This window comes from Xiphophorus couchianus, chromosome 2 (genome assembly GCF_001444195.1).
Source record: "Xiphophorus couchianus chromosome 2, X_couchianus-1.0, whole genome shotgun sequence".
Taxonomy (NCBI): Eukaryota; Metazoa; Chordata; class Actinopteri; order Cyprinodontiformes; family Poeciliidae; genus Xiphophorus; species Xiphophorus couchianus.
In genome coordinates, this window is record NC_040229.1 from 22,709,417 (window position 1) to 22,731,333 (window position 21,917).

The 21,917-nt window shown below is 35.8% G+C and overlaps 1 protein-coding gene across 4 annotated transcripts in view; it reads left to right on the top strand.

The window, feature by feature from the left end:
* Nucleotides 1–21,917, top strand: part of LOC114150009 (carabin) — a 47,049-nt gene that overhangs the window by 20,476 nt on the left and 4,656 nt on the right. For 2 of the 4 annotated variants that reach the window (XM_028026163.1, XM_028026173.1), the window contains exons 11-14: nt 9,928–10,026; nt 11,386–11,570; nt 13,734–13,861; nt 15,981–16,250. In XM_028026163.1, coding sequence (XP_027881964.1) covers nt 9,928–10,026; nt 11,386–11,570; nt 13,734–13,861; nt 15,981–16,250 — 682 coding nt within the window. Of the gene's footprint in view, nt 1–9,927; nt 10,027–11,385; nt 11,571–13,733; nt 13,862–15,980; nt 16,251–21,917 lie in introns of those variants that run through there. The other 2 variants (XM_028026192.1, XM_028026182.1) reach the window with 2 other exon arrangements.

The following is a 21,917-nucleotide window of genomic DNA, read 5'->3' on the forward strand; positions in this document are numbered from 1 at the left end:
AAAACTTTGACTCAATATGCAGATCATGATTTTAGAGATGACTCACTCAGCTTTTGAGATTTAAACTGCAGTGGGTGTTCTTCTTTTATCAGGTTTTATTCTAAAATGTGTGTGGATGAAATGGGGATTGTATTAATGTGAAAGTAAATACCTTTTTTCCAAACACTTAGTGATGATTTTTTTCTTTTTTTTGATGAAAGGAAGCTTGTACACCGCTTCTTTCTCCCTTTAGGTAGTCAGCGATTTAAGAGTTGGTTAGTTCTTCTTTTTGAGGATATGTGTCTGTTAATGGGATTAAAAGCCACAGTTGGGGCATGAAATATGAGAAAGAGAAAAGAGAAAAAAAACAGGAAAAATATGTTGGTCTTGGCTCATATCTTCCTGGGTTAGATACCAAAAGTTTCCCTTCCAGTCTGATGTCATTTTTGAATGAATATTCACATTGCCAGCTCTCCTTATGTGCAACAATAATAAAAAAATTTTTGCCATTTTCCCTCTTCTGCAGTTACACCCTGTGGCTGTCTTGGAATTTTGCCATAAAACTGAAGCAACGAAAGGTTGCGTGTGTATTTGGAGTGGATGAAATTCCACAAAGGGAAAGACTTGTGAATAAAGAGGGGGATGTGCTTTGTTAAAGATTACTGGATTATCTTAATTGTGTCAACTTTTACTAATATCTAGGACATGATATTTCAAAGAGCCTTTGATGATTTGCACGCATGCAAATCATCAATGTGGGTCATATTTTACTTGCCAAATAATGTAAGAAGACTCTGCTCTTACATACAAAATATGTGTAGATGTTAAAACTGACCTTTGGCAGGGAAATGAATTTATATGGAACAATATAAAGAGTAGATGGGGAAAGTTTGAGAGTGTAATGTCCCGTAAACTGAGTGTTCTTTTGGATTGATGAAACCTTTCTGTAGCTCTTTCGATATTCCCTCAACCTCTTTGTTTCTAATAACACAACGTTTACATTACCAATCTGTTGCTCTAAACCAGCACTGTATCATGTTGTTGAATCACATCACCATCTTGGATAAATCTTTAATGCAGTTTCTAACATCTAATATCTTTTATGATGATGACATTACACTTGCTTAAGCTCTCTTTGCCTGAATGAATGCAAGTAACTGTTTTCTGGGTCAGCCACATACGTCACAAGTTTTTAAAAAATATTTTTGTCATTATTTATTTTTGTCATTATTTCAGCTATATTTTATCTTAGCATTTCGTTTATGTTTGCTTATCTGGCCACAGTCTAACAGTTCATCTTATCATGTACTATCAAAGGTCAGAGTGTTGGGTTTTAATTAGGGAAGTTTTTAGATTTTAGCTAACATTCTGAACATTGCTGCAGTTGTCTGTATTTTCCACTCCTCCTTGTTTTGTCTGGTGGTTGTCTAAACCTATCCATGTGAAATAATTACAGGATCAAGATCTGATGCATTTTCATTCCATTTCTTCCATTTTTAATTGAGCTTTTGGCACTCTGTTGACTGAATCTTTGCAGGCAATGGTTTGTTTGTTTTTTTTTCGCTTCTCCTTATGCACCTTCTAAATACTTAGTATTCCCAAGCATCATTTAATACCACACTCCTTAGGGAGCTTTACCTGTCTGTCATTTTCACGCAAGTGGGAAGCACAGGAATGATTTGGCTCCTGTCTGATTAATGAGAACATACAGTTTGTGAGATGAGATGTTGATCCCTTTGAGAACTGAAGTATTATTACAAACTGTTGTGACAAGTGAGTGTGGGTGGAAGTATTTGTCCGTAATCCTTATGTTTGCTTGGGGAAAAAAAGGAACATGTTAATGAAAACCTTTCAAACAAAGTGGTCTTAAATGAAGTATTTTTACATAGTTTGATTATTAAGAAGCTAGATTAAATAATATCACAGTCCTTTGATATCATTTTACAGGTAGCTTACTTATAATGGAGGTCATGCAAGGGAATTTTGTAAATTTTCTTGGCAAGTTTAAGATTCCGTATGTTTTTATTTTTATAAATTAGATCTGTAAAAAAAATCTGACTTTTAAATAATCTCTAATCAGTGTAAAATGTTCCAGTTCATTTTACACTGACTAATCTATATATTTTAGATTTTATGTTAATCTAATTCTAAGTTGATCCTAATGTCAAAGAAAAGCTAATTCTCTCTTTTTATATCTTAAGAAATAGAGTAAAGGTTTTAGGAATCACTGTGTAGGTCAATGTCAGTTTGAACAGTCTGTCCAATAATTTAAACTTGCAATAATCAAATGCAGTCCAGAAGCCTTAAACAACCTTTTGGTGGGAACTTTACCTAAGAGGTTTCCTTTAGCAGTTAGTGGCCGGTTGCATGAATTCTTGCAATGTTGAAAAATAAAGATGGACCAATCAGGCTTTTATGTGTGACCTGATTCCAATTTCTCTTTGAAGACTAAAATATTACAAATTCCTCACATCAGCAGGAATTATTTATATTAGATGTACAACCTCAACATGAATGTCTAAGGGTCTTTCTAACATAAAACAAGATAAAATAACTAGAGTTTAAATTTTAAACAACTTTAATTCACTTCCTTCAGTCCATTTATATGGTATTTATTCACAAAATATATTGGGCACTTTACAAAAAACTTTCACATTTATATACAAAGCTACACAGGCAGTTCAATTCACTGGCAGAGATGGATTCAATCAGTTACTTAACTTAATGATTACATGGTTTTTGATTACATGGTTTCACCACCATGTAATCAAAAACCATGTAATCATAAACTGATCAAGTTCAGTTGATCATTCAGATTGGTAAGATGCTTTCTATACATTAACACCCATCATACTTCATTGAGTTATTTAGCACCTTTTATCACTAGTTATTTCCAAAAGCCTGGCAGTATGTCCAGTGACAGATGAAAAAACTCAAAAACATAAAGCAAAGCAAATTCAGTTTACCTCACTCAGCTGTCTTGTTTACTTCTGAGAATTTAACGCTTTCTTCCAACTTTAAGAAACTGTATTGATATTTCACTATATTTTAGAAAATGCTTTGTTGATTTAAATAGTTTCTTACATTTCTGTGTACCCTTAGCTTCAGTTTTAAATTTCTCACTAATACTTCCAAAGGAACATGATCCATTATTCACTCAGTAATGACGACCATCTCTTTAATGTTGTTGTTGCCTTTATACGGATAAATAAAATGTTACATTTTTACATTTTCAACATAAAGGTCATCATTTATAGTCAGTTCAGCAGATAATTGCCTAATTTTGGTCCGTGGATTTGTGTATTTCTACTATTTCTTGAAATAGTTTGTAGGTGATCTGTTTTTCATCAGCCATTTATATCACTAAAATAACCACTCAAGACTTCCTCTCTTTCTGATTTCAAAATAAGAACCTCAGTACATAAAAGGTGTCAGGTTTAAAACATTGATTCTTGTATCTGATGCGTGCTATAACAGCTTACACTGACCTTTCCAGGCAAGGTCACATGCCAGCAGAGCAGTATAGTACACAAAGAAACTTGAAATTGACGGGAAATATCATGGTGCTTTAATATAACAAGATCTCATCCTGGCATCTTATTACATGTTTATTTTATTTTTGAGAGGAATCATACAGGTTGAGCATTAAATATTTAACAGTATTTAAAATAGCTTTGTCCTGCGTCCCATCTAAGCAGAAAGTGATTGATTTGGCAGTCATAGCAGTCCACTATTACGGAAAGCACTGGTTAATATAAACATAGCCTTTAAAATCTAATTTCTAAAAACATTTTATTTTTATTGTGTGGCTGTAAATTGTCTAACCATTTAATGCATTGGTAAGGAGAACCATTTTTGTAGCTTATTGTGTAAGCTTCCGTACTGCTTTTATGTTTACTTTACATACAGCCACCTTGGCCCCATCCCTCAGCATTGTACTTGCTGAATGCTTTATTTCCTTAACCTCCTTATCTTTTTTCCTCCATCCACTGGTCCTTTAACTCTTATTAGCTGAAGAACTGTTACTCTTTGTAGACATACATGTCCTGAAACAGACATAAAAAGCAGTGGAAATAAAATAATAATTACCGTACTAAGAGCTTTAACACATTATAATAAATTGTGATAAAGTTTTCATCCCACAGTATTTTGGAATAGTGATATTCTGAATTTATCTGTACACTTTATTCATATAGTAGGCTACTTACAGTTATCATGACATTATTCTGGAGGCCAGAAAATTGAGAAAACTTTAAAGATATGAATTTTTTTATTTCTTTTTGTTATTGTTTCCAGCCTTATCCTCCATCTTGCTCTCTATACACCATTTCTGTTTTGTCTCTGGAAGTCCCCATTCTTTCATTTATAATCTATGACTGCATTTTTCTCTGAGTTCACACATCTTTGTGCTTTTTCAGTTTTCTATAATTACAGGCTAATCAGGTTGTCTTTTGGCAGGTAGAATGAAAAAGGTATCAAATCTTTAGAATGAGCAAAGGTTTTTGAGACTTACTATAGTACACTTACATACTTTGATTGATTAGTCTACTCTATAGGTTGTTGATTTAACCTGTGTAATCTTAGGGAGATTTAAAGAGACGTGATTAGGCCCAGAATCTTTAACCAACTTTGATGCTCATGATGAGCCAGAAGGATAAAATGACCAAATGCTCACACTTCCAGCACATCTGTTGGTATTTTTATTTTATTTGCTTTTTAAAGGAAAGGCTAAGATAGACTCCCTAACAAATTGCTGCCTTTGTTCTGTAATCCAGTGTACAGTTATACTTTAGGTTTTTGACACGTATACTTTCAGCTTTGTTATTTTATTGTCAGTCATGCTGAACAGCAAAAAGTCCTAATATAAGGTGTAAAGTGTTCTTATGATAATTTAACTCATCTAACTCAAGGATCAGCAGCTTTTTCAACCCCAATATCATTTTTTGTTATCACCTTTACAAAATAAAATTTGTCCAGGGCTATGAAACCTCCCTTATGGGGAAAAAAAAGAGATACAATTTTATATGTACTGTCTGAAATGTTTCCTTGTGAAAGAGGCAGAAAAGCTTCATTTCTTTGTTTTGGAGGGAGATTTCTGTATGTTTAATTTAGAAAGTAGGGTACATCAGCATAATCTCTACAAACGCAAAAGCATCTGAGCATCCTGCTTTGTTTTTCTAACATCTTGTTTATTTTCTTTTGGGACTTTCTCCCTTCTTTCTGCATCTCATCACTTTCTCTAGCCTTTCATGTCTCCCTTCTTTTTCTTTCTAATTGTAAAAGATTTAACAGATTGTATTTTCTCTTTAACCTACAATCACTGAAAAAGCTGCACTATATGTACGACTTGGCACACAAACCACTTATGTTGACTTAAAACTAGCAAATAAAAACATAAGATAATATCCTGAATGACGCACGGTTGTAAATGCCGGAGTCAGTGAGCTCAGTCTGGAGCTTCCTCCATGACTCAGGGATTTAATGAGAAGGTCTGAATGACAACGGGTGTTTTACTGCCCACACACTCTTTCTCTCTGAAAGTCAGTTTCAGATAACACAGCACTGCTGATTCTTCAATGTCCAGCCATTAATGCTGATGACACGCAGCCGTTTGAAGGTTGTGTTTTAGTGTGTTTGAAGCTCTGACGTCCTTTGGGACAGAACACCTGTAGCTTGGATTGAAAAGCTCTGATGCAAGGCCTGGGGATCAGCAGATCCTGTAGCCTGGGAATTCACTGACACTGCTCAATAGCAGTTTTGAGGTGCTGATCATTTAGAGACGGAAAGAGAAAGTAATGAAGGTTAAAAGATGTCCATGTTTTAGACTCACGAACATGATTCAGCTTGCAGTCATCACATCTCTGCCTCAGCAGATTGTTTAAGACCAGCTGTTAATTTGAAGGTGACTAAAGTTATTTGTCTTTTCGGTTACAAAGTGAGGCCCCATCTATGTCCTTGTTTCAACTCATTTTAAAAAGCTATCATCCTACTGTAACAGTAGATGGGCTACTAAATAAGCTGGACAAAATGTCTTCATTGCATCGTTTGCATTTCGATTTGATATCCATCCTGCTGGACAGACTGTCACTGAAGCACACAGCTGGCACAGATGGTGATGCATAAGATGCTAAAGGTTTTCACAGATTATCTGTCTCATACCATACTGTCACCGCATAATGACAGTTTCAACAAATATGTGATGTTTATGTTTTTATTCAGTTCATTCATGTTCAGTTACATACTGTAGCTTTAATGGCACTAAACCAGTGCTGCCCAGTCTCTGTTGCATCTATGTTTTGATTTACTGAAACTGAAGAACCTGTGCAACAAGACGGCACTGTGTTTGGAAACACCTATCATATTCCAAACTGGCTGAGTTACAGCGACTGAGCGTGATCCAAGATTAAATCATCTGAAGGATTTCCTTTGATCCTTAGCCAATACCCAATGAATTATGGTTTTTAAATAATGCGTGGAGATATTACAGAGGCCTTTGTCGCACCCAAAAAACGTAGAATAACAATGCAATAATCTTCTACTATGAAAAGGAAAGACGGGAAGAAAGGAACAGCTTGCAATAAGTTATGTTGTCAACTTTGTTTTCCTATATGACATGATTAGGTCTCTTAAAAGTGTTTGAAGTAATAAAGTAGTAAAATATTTGTGGGGAATTTTGATTAATCATGGTGTTACAGCATTAACAGTTGGAGACAAAAATTGTATCCTATGCCAAAATGACAACAAATGTCAAATAAGTTGTTTTTCCCCTGTTTGGTGGTATAACGTTTTCTGTCCTATATGCAGGTAATATGGGCTATGAGGTTCTCAAAGTATGATAGCCAAAATTTGTCATTGTGGTCTCTCAGAAATTAGAAATAAAATGTGTAACAATCTAATTGCTTTCTAATTTTCATTTTTTCCTTCTGCGGTTTGTGGATTGTTGTAAAAACAACTTTACCTTAATAGTGATGAGTGGCATGATTGCAGTTCCCACTTCATGACCGTGTTCTTATTTGGAAATATATTTGAACAACCAGTAAATTAATATGTCTGTAGCAACTTTCCATTATCCAGCTGAGCACCACTGTAGTTCTGACCAAAACCTTTGACTTCATGTTTCCATATTTTATTTAGTGTGACTAACTACATGGCAGGGCCAGGCATGTTGTAAATTGGACCTGTTAGTCCTCTGATATTAAAATAGACCTTGTCAAGACTCAACTCATTGTGCTATGCTTGATTTCATGAACCTGGGATCTTTCTAATAGTAAGCAAATACTGTGTATAGACCAGGAGTAGTGTTGCATTTTATTTTGTGACATTTTATGATATGCTGAGTGCAGCTTGTTTTGTGTGATGAAACAAAGTTGTTTTCAGTTTTACTTTAATTAAAGTTGTTTGAGGAGGACTGACTGAGTGTCTGGCTGCTGGGTGGCAAGTCTAGTGAGGGCAGAAGTGCCTGCAGAAGGCTTAGCTTCAACAATAAATCACTCCTACATAGTCACACATTCATTCAGGCCTACTCATTACCCACTTGAGTCATACAGAAACTGCTCAGATGAGCTCACCCGTGTTAATACTTCCACTGTCTGGATTTATGTCTTCAACAAAAACAAATATTAAACATATAGAATTGTTTGTAGATTTGTTTCTTGTTTGTTTGTGACAATTCTACTAACACCAAAGTTCAGAAGAGGCAACTGCATGCTAGTATTGAAAATGAACTTCCAAATAAACCCACCTACTTCCTTGTAACTGACTTTACTGTAAATTGCATGCTGTTAAATCACTTTGTCAACTGCAAAGACGCTTCATAAAGGGAGGCTGCATATTTATGCGTATTCAGTCGTGGTGGATGTCTTTTCAGTCTTACAGTTTGAAATTATTTACCATATTATTTCAGACCATGGATATTCTTAAGCCTTATGTTTTTATCTTGGTTGGTTTTTGGGTGGTTGACTGGAGACATGCTGTGACACGTCAGTGTTTTGATTTCTGCTGTGGAAGGGAACCCCTCCTTAACTGATGTCTGACGGTGATTGAGATGGATCGCAGGGAGGGGAGGAAGGAGACAGAGACGTGAGGCAGAGGGTGAGAGCCATGGGCTATAGGAAAAGGGAGGGTGTGTCTGGGAAACTGAGTTGCTTTAACATCAAAGATGACCCTAGTCAAAATTCTGCAAAGACCTTGCATTAGGTCTACACTTTATCATCGTCTCTTCCTGTTTGGCAAAGGCCTTATCCTCAAAACCTCTGTTCAGGCATATGAAAATTAGAGGAGTACGTCATCTCTTAAGCTTGTGAATGTGTACATGAATGAAGTGCTGTGGAGTCCTCTGGACTTGATAAAGTGCAATACAAGTACAGACCATTTACCATTCTTTTGGTAAACATGCGTCCCAACTCTAAGTTATAACTGCTCAGAGTGATTTTTGACAGAAAATCAAATTCACTTTAAGTCAAGTTTTTGTTGCACAGTTTTAGCAGCAAGACAATTCAAAGTGCTTTACATCATGAAAACATCATACAGTTACAAATTATGAAACATGCAATAAACATCATCAAAATAATCAAGCAAATACATCAAACATCCTTGTCAATGTTTGATCAACATAAAACAATAGTTAAAGCAAAAACTATATGTTTAGTTGAGATAATATTCTGACCTTCTTAATGTTATAGAGATTAAGATAAAGTCCAACACTTGGAATAAACGTTGTCTTTTCTGGGTGGAAGGACAAAGCCAGAATTTGACTTTGAAAACAGAAATCATTATGGTGATGCCCTAAAATAATCATTATATCATCAGGGAATTAAAAATAAGTGAATGCATTTTGCCTAATACAATGGCATAGTTTTGTGAAAAAAAGAAGAAAATCATTGTCAATGTTAAACTGGGGATCATATAAATCTGTCTTAGCTGTGCAGTGGGATATATTTGAGAGACAGTGCTGAGACACTTGTATGTTTAACCAGAGCAAGATTTTCTTTACCAACATTGTCGACTTGTTTATCTCAATTTTTGGTTTGTTCTTGGGGAAAATTGTCTCAGAATTCATGAAATGGTGATTAGTTTGTTTGTTAACCTGTTGCTAGAGATGTCCTAATCTGATGCAATATGACTAATACATTTAATGACATGTGCAGGTAATTCAGTAAATTAGATATAATTAAAAGGTTTATTTATGTCAAGGATTTTTAAAAAAAAGTAAAACTTGTTTATAGTAAAGATTCATTCCAGACATTTTATATTAACAGTGTTTATCTGTTAATTTTACAATTTTAGCTTGGAGCTAATGTAAATCCCAAGATGTTCTCTGAAAATTAAAATAAAGATTGAAGGCCTGATCAATAGTATGTCCATGTATTTTAAGAGCCTCTGTGGATTTTTTTATTTTTATTTTTTTTATATATAAATCAATCACAGTAATGTCATATTGATTATACCAGTCTGCCACTGACTGTGGCAACTTCACATTGGATCTCAAGCAACATTGATTATAATTGACTCTTCTTCCTCCACACCCTGGTAGCTATATTGATTTACAAATGCATCCAACTTTTATACTACAAATGATTATCCTTAACAAAATGACAATTAGCCCTAAAACACATTGATTCTAATACTGGTCGATTTTGATCAACTTATACAAAAGTGTAGGATCTTGTCACCCATCCCTCTGAGGGTTAATGCCATCTAATCAACACAGAGATACTTTTCAAAGCATTTTTTCTCAAACACAATTTTTTGTGTTTTATCATATAGCTAAAAACCAACAGCAATAATGAAAAATGTTCACAAACATGGAAAAACTGTTCTGTTTAGTGCAACGTTCTTAACTATATAAACTCTACTAATGAACAAGTTCATCTGAATGCATTTTTGCAAAATACTGCTTTGATCCAAGACATCTGTACAAAAAGTTGGCACTGGTTTTATTTCTTACAGAAAAGTTGGAAAACCCACAGAACATGAACAACGAAGTTGGAACAGAAAATGAGACACGACATATTTCAAAATCTGGAGGCAAGAAAACTTCTAAAAAAGGTGAGCAAATGTCTTTATATAGATTTACACTTAATTTATACATTAGTTTCATCTCCTGTTTTGCTTTAGAGTCTGTTCATGCATTACTCTATGCTTCAGCTACCCAATTAAATAAATGTTTTCTGGAAAGATGAGAGGATTTTAGTGGCACAAAGTCATTTGAGCTTGTCAACAAGTGATGTTTTATTTTTAAGTTAACAAGTACAAACTTGCTCAACAGTCCTTTCAGTCGGACCTCTTCTACCAGACAGTTCTTTGTAATGTTTTATCCAAAGTCTTTGTCACTATATTATAGAGAGAATTAAGAAGGAGGCAGCTGGTAAACATTGGTTTTAGAGGCTGCAGGGACTCACAGGTTTCATCAAGTCCCTTTCAGAGAGAAGGTTATTCATACTCTCTTTAACTCTTTTACTGTATTTGCTTGTGTAGGTGTTAAAAGGGGGCTTGGTTTTAAGAAAAGAACATCACTCACCTCCTAAGAGATCATCTCCAAAGGAGGTTGTATTATAAGGCATCAGTGGTAGCAAGTGTCGGTGTGTGCAGTGTAAATATCAGAACTGAAAACTCAACATTTTCAGTCTGTAGCCACATCTGAATGATCACTGATGTGTTTTCTTTGGAGTTTAATAATCCAATAAAAGCTTAGGACTCTGGCTTTCTTTTTTTTTATTTGATGCAAAATTACTAATATTAAGCATATTTTTTTGAATTTATGGTTAGAAACACTTTTGGCTTTATTTCATGCTTTCTATATCCAATACAAACCTAAAGCTACTATTATACCCTCCAAATAAATCACAATCTAGTCTCGTTACCAGTTTGCTGTTATCAGTTAAGATGGGGGGGGGGAAGCACCAGATCTTAGCTTCCTTACTAAAAGTGGTGGCTTAAATATTCCTCAACATAAACAGGAGATATAAGCTGTAGAGTCCATGACTGTGACTGTGTGCATCAGGGACAGGACAAGTGAGTCTTTGTGTTCACAGCTTGCCTAAGCAGACAGATTCTTCCCCCCTGAGTAAATATGGTGAGGAACTGATAACATTCATTTGTGTACAACAAGGACATATTCACACTCCAAAGTACGTGTACTGTACACTCACCGAGTCAGTGGGGGTTATTCTGTGGTGGAATGATAAGTTGTTTTGTGAAACTAACTTTGCATTGGACTGTTGTTGTCGTTCACTGTAGCTAATAGGTGCTCAACAATAAATGTTTGGGAAATGAAACAAATATTATTCCTCAGTTAGATTTCCTACAGTTTAGATTCCTGCAACTCAAAAGCTTTGTAATGGTGGCGAACCTAAATAAACTGAACGCATTTTGATAAATAACAAACTATGGTGCTTCCACATGCAGACACAGTTCCAGAGGGTGTGAGTTTACTGACCCGTGTGATGCGCGTGGTGCACCGGCACCTTCTCAGCCCTTTGGGTCGACAGGGAGTTGAGGAGAAGTGTTCACAAACACTGGCTGTGCCGAGACACCGGAGTCCTGGGCACATATTCCAGAGTCGAGCCTCAGCTTCATTTACACAAGCTCAGGTAAAAATATTATCCATGCATCTCATTGTTTAGTTTTTATCTGCTTGGTCAGTACAACAGTGCAGCAAGCAGACAATTTGCTTAACTCTGCATAAAAACAAGAACTAGACTGTTTGCCTCATTTGTCATCACAATCACCATGAAAAAGTAACAAAGCACAAAACCGTTCAACTGGATATTGCTTTTGTTATTTATTTTTTTTATTTTTCCTTGCATTAAAAAACCGTGATGTATTAATAGGAATATCAGAGGTGTTGGACACTCCAAGTAACACCATTACTAGTGTTTGTACCAAACCAGTTTGCTGTACCCTCTTGGCTTCTTTTTTATTTTTAATTAATCAAAAGCTTATTTAGCAAAGCCAATATAACTGTGTTTAGAACTGCCTTAGCTCCTTACAGCAAAATATACTCCTCACCGTTGGACCACGACCACTTGCTTGAACAGTTGAAATGAGGCTGAATGGATTGCTGCTTTTACTTTTCTATTCAATATTTTGAATATTTCCATTAAAAACTGAGTCTCATTAGGCCAGACAATTTTTTTTCCAAAACTAATTCAGGTGATTTTGTGTGATTTGTAGCTTCAGTTTCCCATTCCTGGCTGTAAGGAGTGGTACCCATTGTGCTGCTCAGCAGCTCTGGCAATCTGCTTTAAGGTTTCACACATTGTGAGATTGGTTACAACAAATGGTTATATTATTTACTGTTACCTTTCTATCATCTCAAACCAGTCTGCCTTATCTCCACTGACATCAACAAGGCGTTTTCATCCACATTTGATATATTCCTTTTCTTTTTGTAAACCTAAGAGATGGTGTTGTGTGAAAGTGCCAGTAAATCAGTGGCTTCTGAAACACCCAGACCACTTTGTCTGGCGTCAATAACCATGTGAAGTTTATACTGACTTTAAATCTCCTTTATTCCTCACTCTGTACCTAATAAAGTGGCCTGCAGGTGCGTAGGTTAACAATGTTGTTCTTCAACATCTGCTTAATAGGGTGTGGCTTTTGGTCTAATTTCCCAGGAAGGATGTTTCCGTCTCCTCTGGCTTTCCGAGACTTTATTATTAAAATCTCTTTCCTTAACGGTAAAGATTATATTTAGCTCTTGAATTGATTCTGATCTTCAGAGTCAGCCAAATTAATTTTTTTAAAGACTCAGCTCAATTTAGGGTCTAATGCCTTGAGCTTAAGCCAAAACAGGCTTGAGTGAGAAAATCGCACAAAGTTAGCATGTGACTTAAAACATTTTGACACAACACGGCTTATCCCATTATTGAGCTGATCTTTCCTAATATTTGACAACAAGGGGCTTATGATTATAAAACTACAAGTGTTGGAGAATACTTGCTCCTGAAAAACAAGTAATTTAAAATTTTATAGTTATACAATGATTGTGATTTGCTATAGCTAGTTGCTATGGGTCTAAAATTATTTTTTTAAAACTATCCCTGAATTCATTGTAGTTTAATGGCATCAGAGTAATAACACTGTTTTCCTCAACCATTCAGATCAGGCCAGGGTCGAAGATGCTGCATGTGCAGCAATATTATGAAATGCCACTAATTACCACATAAATTGGTTGCTTTGCAAGGTCTTTCTAAGTTCAGCCCCCAGAAAATGCACTTTGATACTTCAGCTTGCTACTCAAAGGATTATTAGTGTATGGAACCAAGTGTTTATATAATTATTTTGTTACAAACTTGTAAACTGTGGCTGTGATTGCCCTTTAGAATCGCATGGTGGTCTAGAAGTTGATCATAGATTTCTTCCTTTGTTGGGGGATTTAGATTTAGTTTGCATGATCTGGAATTGGAAAAAACAAAAGTCATAACAGGAGACTAATTTGTGTTGGCTGCCAGTGAAACTACATAAGTTGTTAAAATACGACAAAATAATCAATGACATTTATGCGGTTTTAATACACTTTTCAAATATAACTGTTTCTAATGGATTTGTGCTTCTGTCAGTATTTAGAGTTACACAAACCATTCAAAGAGACTCTTAACCTCAGAGTTACAGGATTAAAACATTAAACACAAGGAGGAAATTGATACATTTCATTTTGCCAGAATTAATGAATATTGAGCATCCCAATATTTCTGTCTTTAACAATATGAGATTTATTCCAGTTTTTTGGGGGGTTTTTGTCTTTTTTTTAGGTGAGATTGAAAAGGCAGAGCAAGCAGAAAAGTAGTACCAACCAGCCTGAAGGACAAGGGAGTGGTGGAGAGGTGGCTGTAGCCCCTGTTAATGGGAAAAATCTTGCTGGCTGTGGGAAAAGTGAAAGGTTAGAACATTCAATTTTTTCGAGCTTGAAACAACAAATTTGCTGCTACTTATTTTCAGTATACTGATGAAAGCATTATTCCTATTTGACTTTGGGTTTAGAAGTTACATAGTACTCCTAAGTACCAACATATTTCAGCAGTACTCTGCTGTTTTCTACATATGTGGATGTTGCATTTGAAAAAATATGGACTAGACGAGAATTATCAAGCGCATGAAACGTATAGTAAAGCTTTCTGAAGTTCATGCTCATTTAATGTTTATGATGCCATAAATCGTTTTCTCAACATTTTATGATCCTTTTAATTGCACTAGCTATAATTTATCTGACTGTCTCACTTTTCATCGTCAACGTTTTTTATTTCTCACTGAAGTAGCTCAATCTTGATTCACACAATATACTGTATGCTTTTTCCCTTTAGCTATAAGGGCTGTAAATCACCTTTTCTCTGTGATGTAGCCTCAGATTAAATCTGAGTTAAGAGTTCATCTTTTCCAGGTTTTGTTGGTCAGCTGGCCACTGATCAGAACATCATAACAAGAGAGGCCTATATAAAACCAAGTTCTATACATTAACTTTGAATTATTCAATAAACATTTTTGTATTGTTTTCTAATTTTTTGTCAAATTATCTGGAAAATGGCAGCACAGACACACATTTGCAAATAAAAACATGCAAATCCTTCATGATCTGTTGGTTTCCAGTTAATTTATTTTCATTTAATGTTTCTTTGATTGTCACGCACACACGATACACACTTTGCAGCTGTTTGCTTGCAAATCAGGCTCGCTACATATGGAGATGCACGCTTATTGAAGGGCTGATTTATATGATATTCTTGGAGGCCTGGAACCTATTTCAGTAATGTTAAAAATTTCTGCTATTCCACAAAGTCTTCCTGTTTTTGTTTCTTCGTGATGAAGCAGGTCAGCTCCCAGCCACATTCAGAATTTCTCAATAGTCCCCTAATCTTCTCATTGTAATACTGCTCCTTTTGTCCTGTCGGCACACGGCAGACAGCAGAAACATTTGGTACCTTTTTGGTGGTTTGTGTGTTTGTATTTATCTGTGCATCCTCCCGTATGTGTATGTATGCACATATTTGCACCCATGTTTCAAGAATGCTTGTAATTCCTCGCAGCTTTGCTCCTTGTGTCGAGTGGATCAGGCTATTTGAAGCATGCGGTGGGTCATCAGGGGTCACAAAAGGGATTATTGTTATTTGGTGGCAAATTAGTTGTAGACAAGAGGAGGCAACGGGACAATCTTCAACTCGCTTCAACTTTTAAAAGAATGTCAGTGACTTAAAAAGACCATGTGAGGGTTCAGAAATTATGATAAATGTTTGACAGCTCTGCATTGTAAAGAAGTCTACTCATAATTGTAGCAAAACTGCATTTAATGAATTTGCCCACCACTGTTTTGCCATAGCTTCCTTTGTGTGAAGTGGTGTAATATTTTAACTTGACTGATAGTTCTTTCCAGTACATAAAAATAACATCAGAAAATAAAAGTAATTTACAGTATGTTTACATTTAATTCAAACAAACCACAAAAAGGTCATTTTAACAGTTAATTGACAGCAGCTCTTACAGTCTCACAATAATTAAAAGAAAAGACCCAACAATATTGGGACACTTTACCTGCCAGGTTCATCTCAACACAACACTCAAAAGATTAAGACAATAGTTTTTCCAAAAGTTTTTAAAACCAAAAATTCTTTGAATTAAAGGATCTATGCATTCATGTCCTGCATTCCAATAATCTATGTGGCTTGTTGGGCTTTCTGCTGCTTTTCTGCCCATATCTGACACAGATGATTGAGTCCAAAATGTTAAAACTCACCAGGCTTGACTGCAACATTTCAATGACACAAAGGAAAGTCTGACAATTTTACATGTTTCTGTCATCATGGAGTTGAAGAATATGCCATCCATTTTTCCTCCCGGGTGTCTTGCAATGAGCTCGAAATTTGTCATTCTTAGAGAAATCTTTTCCTTTTTTTTTCATGGGGAATTTTAAAGCAAAAAATATTATTGTATGTATTAATCTAAATTTCAATTGGTGAACAAACACATGGGAGCTCATGTAAACCTACTCTTTGTGCTTCTGTTTAAAGATATCAGCAAACCTTTAAGAGATCTGGTACAGGGTCTGTTGGCAAAGTGGCTCATCGTCGTAGCAACCACACCATCCGTATTCATGCCAGAGCAAAATCTCGTCGTCTTCCTCAAAATGAGAAGAGCTCAGTGGACCAGAATCCTAACTCCAGTGCGATTCTCTCCTCCACCCTGCCTCGGTCTTCCTCCCCCACTCCTTCAAGTCCCCAGTCCACCAATGCTTCTCAAAGTGGAGAACCCCATGAAACAATCAATGCAGCTCTCATCAGGTAAGATTAACAAGTTACTTTTGCTTGTCGAGTAGCTTTAAATATTGAAAGCTGTTCTACACTCAGGGAAAACGAAGGAGGCATGATGTCTTTTTGCTATAAGATTTTTAAATTTTTTCAATTTTATTTCAAGTATAAAAATAAGCCTAAGAGTTTGAAGAAAGGTTGCAGCCACTTGTGTTGCAAATTCCCAACAACAAGCAAAATAAATCACCTTAACCCTAAACTTAGCTCTGTGTTTTCTTATATTCCATACAATGAACATCAAGAACACTAAGAAAAAGTTTATTTCTGCTGGACATGACCCTGCAGTCAATTCATATTCCTTTGGGGAGTAAGTTATTTATCCAATGAAGACATTTATTGAATGCGCAGTATACTACAACATGCTGACTTGACTTTAACAAAGGTTTATATGAAACCATATACCACAGACTGTAGCCTGACCTCAATACTTTGATGTTAGGAAGAAGGTTTAAGAATTAGTATGGAAACTCGCTTTTACCCTCATCGACAATTTCTCTATAAAGATATGCATACCAAAACAGCAACGTTTTAGGACATGTTAAACATGCCAATACTGCATAGTTTAATTCCAATAGTCATGATTTTTCAAACCAACCCTGCTTTTAAGAGGCTGGGAAGGCCTAAATGGTCATTAAAAAGCTCAAACTTGCAGAGTAAAACTTTTTATTTTATTGATAGATGAAGCTGTGGTCAGAGTTAAAGTCTGTATGGTAAGCAGAGGCAGCCACATCAGAGTTTATCAGGTTTCACACAATCAAATGAGCAGCTTGTAATTCTCAGTCAATCCTGTTTGAGGCTTTGGTTATTGGAAGGGGGCTTGTTTTTCAGACTGTAATCCCCCACATCAAAAATCTGTTTTCCTCCTCTAAACTTCCTTTAAACTGTTAGACTCCAGGAGAGGTAATTAGAGGGCTGACACTAATATAAATTATTTGTTGTAAACTAGGTTAAGGGTTATGTGTGGCACATATTTTGTTATTTTTACCCTATTTTTATTCAACAACCTCCTCTTTTGTTGTATTCCATAAATATGTCTGAAGTTTAATAATGTGTGGGAAAACAAGTTTTCATACATTCAGTCAGCTGACGCAAAACACTTGTCAAAATATATTGACGTGTTCAGTTTTTTTTGTGTGTTTTGTTTTTTTTATTTAGCATATTGTAAAAAGCCATCCGTCTTAGAGGACAACCCTCTTGGTACAAGAGAAAACTCTGATTTTTAGGAAAATGGCCACTAATCAATTAATTGTTGGTCAATCGATCAGATCAATCATCTCTAGATTAAGTCATCAATTGAGAACAACAAAAAGGTAAGGGCACAACTTGAAGAGTTTTTTTTTTCTAATGAAAGGTATTTAAAAATAAGATTACGGTAGTTCTAAATTTGCATATTATAGTAAAATCTTATTTTGTTTTGTCTAGAAAAGGTGTCAGAGCTTCTTTTTAATTAATTGACTTTTTTTTTCCAGAAAGCATGTCAAAAAATTTTTATTTACTGAATAAGACCATAAATAAATGGTGCAAATACAACAAATGTGTTAGTAACCATGGTTTTCTTATGATATGTGCTGCTATGGATTAGCGATGTAACAGCTGGAAACAAATTGTTGCGTTTCTAGTTTTCAAATATGAAATGAATTTGTGTGACTGACAGACTCACAAATTCTGGAAAGTGAAATGCCTCCTGTTGAGTTTTTGACTCATACACCTAAGCAGGGCGGGAACACTGCAGCACAAAAATAAACTTGTAATTTCCTGTTTGGTGAGCTACACACCTTCTGAACATTATGTCCTGTTCAAGAATTTTCCAGGAAGTCGCTGCACAGAAGTAACAATTTAAAATCTACTTATTGCTTTAAATGCATTGTGGTGCCACCATTTCAATTAATAAACATTATTTTGACTGACCATCCTTAACGATGCCAAGCTGGGAAACATGCAGCAAAGGTCCGTGATAATGGATGTCTATTAAATCAAGCCTAAAAAATGTGTCCCAGCAGGACATACAAACACAGCAGTGATTTGTTTAAAATCTCTAAATAATTTTTGTTCCTTTATGGGTGTCTTTTGGTTTCATTTGTGCTTTAGAACATAACAGCAGTAAATAAGTTCAACCAACTCTTCAAGCTCCTAAAACACTATATTAGCAGTAGAATTGGCGCCTTTGTCTCTGTAGACAAGCTGGAAGCTGTAAAACTATTACAGTTAAAATGAACATAATTTATTGTTTATTCTGAGTTTTCTGAAAAGTAATGCTGAGAAATTTCCACCCATCCCATGTTCTAGGTTCTTTTTCACAGAGATCTTCCCTGATGGCTCAGGTATAATACTACCTCTCCCATCACCTTTTTCTGGCATACTTTTCTACCCAAGTAACCTGATTGTATCCTGTCGGATACAGTGAAAATGGATTGGGATAAGTGCCTAAACTTGCACAACGATCACTAGATTTATTGTTCGTGTTTCACTGTCAGTTTTGACAAAGTTAAATGCTCATCCATCTGTCCTCTTTCAGGAAAGTATTTAGTAGAACAGCAAGCAGGATAGCATGTTTTCAACACAAGCAACTCATAAATTAACAAAAGTGCCAGGTAACTAGCTCAACCAGTTATTTGGCAGTTATATTTGAACAGGCTGTTCCATGTTTAAACACATTTTCCCATTGCTATAATTGCATCAGGTTAGTTTTATGTTGGATATATAATTATGTTTTCTATGTTGTAGTTGGTCAGAATAAATTTGTAATATTCTTTTAAATGCACTGGGTTCTTTTTGCATTTTTTTCATGGAAGCTGCGTGTGTGTATATAAATTAAAATTAAGGCACACCTCAGATGACATACCGAAACATGTTGGACTTTTATTATTCTTTCATTTTACAAGCGCAATACAAAACATTATTTAGGATGTAGTAATTATTTAACTAAGAGATGCTGGTGTTTTATTAATGCCAACAAAGGTTAAGGGATGAAAAGCTGCAAATGAGCTGTGTCCAGCGAGGGGGTTAAAGTCATAACCGCTGTTTATGAGGACTGCAATTAAAATGCAGAAGCTTAACCTAATTAGGCAGAATGTTCCCCACAAAATAGCGGCAGTGCACACGTGACTCTGCTCTCTGCCAGAAGGGGACTAGCTGAAAAAAAAAAAAAAAAGTGCATCAAGCTTGGCGTGTGTTTGTCGGCTGAGGCTTGTCATCTGATCCTTCTGTGTTGTGGGTCGTATGCTGAGCAGTGTGGGAGCCACTGTTGTGTTCACTTCTCTTCCCCTCCCACCTGGGGAATCTGGTTGTGTTCACATGTTTTATGGCACACTTATTAATTTGCTTTTGTGTTTATCCTTCGAGCAGTGGAGAATGGCATATTGCTAACTATGTTGTTCTTGAGAAACATATATTCACCACACTCCTGTCCTTGTTTGTGTGATGTGGTGTTATGTAAGAGTGTTGAGAGGTTACAGGATGGATGAGTGATCAAACACAGACAGAACAAATTCTATGCAAAGAAGCAAAGCAGCAGTGAAAATAGTGTTTGGTGCCAAGACAAACAAAAGGGACCCATCTGCACAAATCCAAACCAATCAAGTATCACTATAATCATTGTGTCCTGTTATTTAAGGTAGAGTCAGAATGAATCACACAATGTTTTAGTTAAGTTTACAGATTCAGAGTCACAGCTGACAACTTTGGTAGTTGCTGTCAGTGGGGGTTTCTAATATAAGTGATATGAGAATCCCTGTCCAGGGATGTTCCGCAGGAAATTAAAAATTGTCAACTTTCTGTTGCCTGTCAGCATGTATGTTTAATAAACATGAGTGTCACATGCCTCCCTTAAAAAGCTATTTGTTGCTTTCGCCACTGTAGTCTTGAGAAAAAAATCCATCCACATAACAAAGTATTCTAGTTTGAAGAGCAGTAAAAAGAGCAGGGGAAAAAAACTACTGTAGATCATCAGTTCAGCTTTTTCTTTTTTAAATGTGCTCAAAATTATTGCCCTGTTTTTCTCTTCAAGGGCAGATTTAATGGAAGGGACATCACATGTCCTCAGTCTCCCATTATTCCATCTAAAAGCTTGAGGTATCAATCTTAGTTTTCTGGTTGGTCCTTTGACAAACACAATTAAACTCCATGATGGCACACTAAGCTGGTTTGAAATATGATCACTTTAATTGCTAATATTGTTATGATGTAATAATGGATCCACTTTTTGCTGATTTAACCTTTTAGCAAAATGCCCCGGCACCCTCTGCACTGTCTGCAGATTACTATTCCCTTGAAACCCTACACCATTCTAGTCTCTTATTTATGACATCATTCCAGATTCCCAGCAATTCCCGGCTGTTGTTTGGTGTGTGTTTCAGCTGGCTTCAGCTGTACTAACTTTTAACAATGTGAATACCAAGATTCTGCAGGTCACACTCAAGTGAAAAGGGGAGAAAGAAAGAGTCCCACTGATATCCCACACCTCGGTGTTTGTTTGATCAAAGACTCTGCCTCTAGCATTTCAGGCTCTCTCAAACAGTCAGAGCCTGGCAGAAGCAACAGAGCTAGCTATGTGGAGAAGAAATACAAAACTTGTTTACTAAATTTCCTGAAGATTCTGTTTAGCTATAAGGTTTTGCTCAAATTAAATGTTATTCAAAATAAGAAGAAAATTAAATCTGAAATAATTTCCACATTTTGGCACCTTTTCGCAGAACGATTTTTTAACTTATGTTGCTTTTGCATCAAGTATCAAGCATCGTCTAGCATCTCATAACTAACATCTAGCATGTTTTCTTTCACAAATTGCAATGGCAAACATATCAGAATGCTAATATAACTTAAAGGTTTATGCCATGTCTCCTTCAAATATTCCAAATAATTTAGCACACTAAATTAGACTTCTTTATTATGATGGTTATATTTACTTATCTTGTACCTAGCGGTTGGTATGCTAAGCTACGTCTTTTCTTACCTTGATATCTGTGAGTAGTTTATTGGTTTGCAAATCCACCACTGTGATTGCCTCCTCATCATCAAATGAAAAGGAAGGCAAATTAAGCAAAGATTTTGAAAAAATAAATTTTTCCTTAATGTACTTGCATAGATTGGCAAAAACAGGAAGTGCCCCAACATCAGGAGACGGTACTTCCAGTTATGAGAAAGGCCTATTAAAGCTAGTATAAAATATTGCAGTTAATTACTTTCTATCCACACCTTTGTGTCCATCTTGAAAGTAGTAAAAAGTAACAAATCTCTGAATGAAGCACAGAAAAGATGTCTTGTAGCTAAATAGAAAACGGGTCCCACTCATGCTAGCTGTACACAGAAGGTAGATTGGATTTGTGGGCCATAAATTACTTTGAGTAACAGTTATCATTTTTTTCTCCCAAGGTGACAAGGTGTGTGTCATTCCTTATTGAAAAATAGAAAAAGTATTGCTTGTAAGATGTTGCCTAGAAACGTGTCATAAGACATTGCCCATCTTCAATCATCCTGAAAAGGTTTTGTTTGAATGAAACTCTGTGCAGTGAATGGAAAAGGTCACAGTTAATGACTGTAATGCTAACACTTGGAGGTTAGAAATATAAAAGGAAATGGAGTCTGGCGAAAAAAGGACAATAGACACTGTAAGTCCTCTGGTGCCCAGGGAGTGTAGAGGTA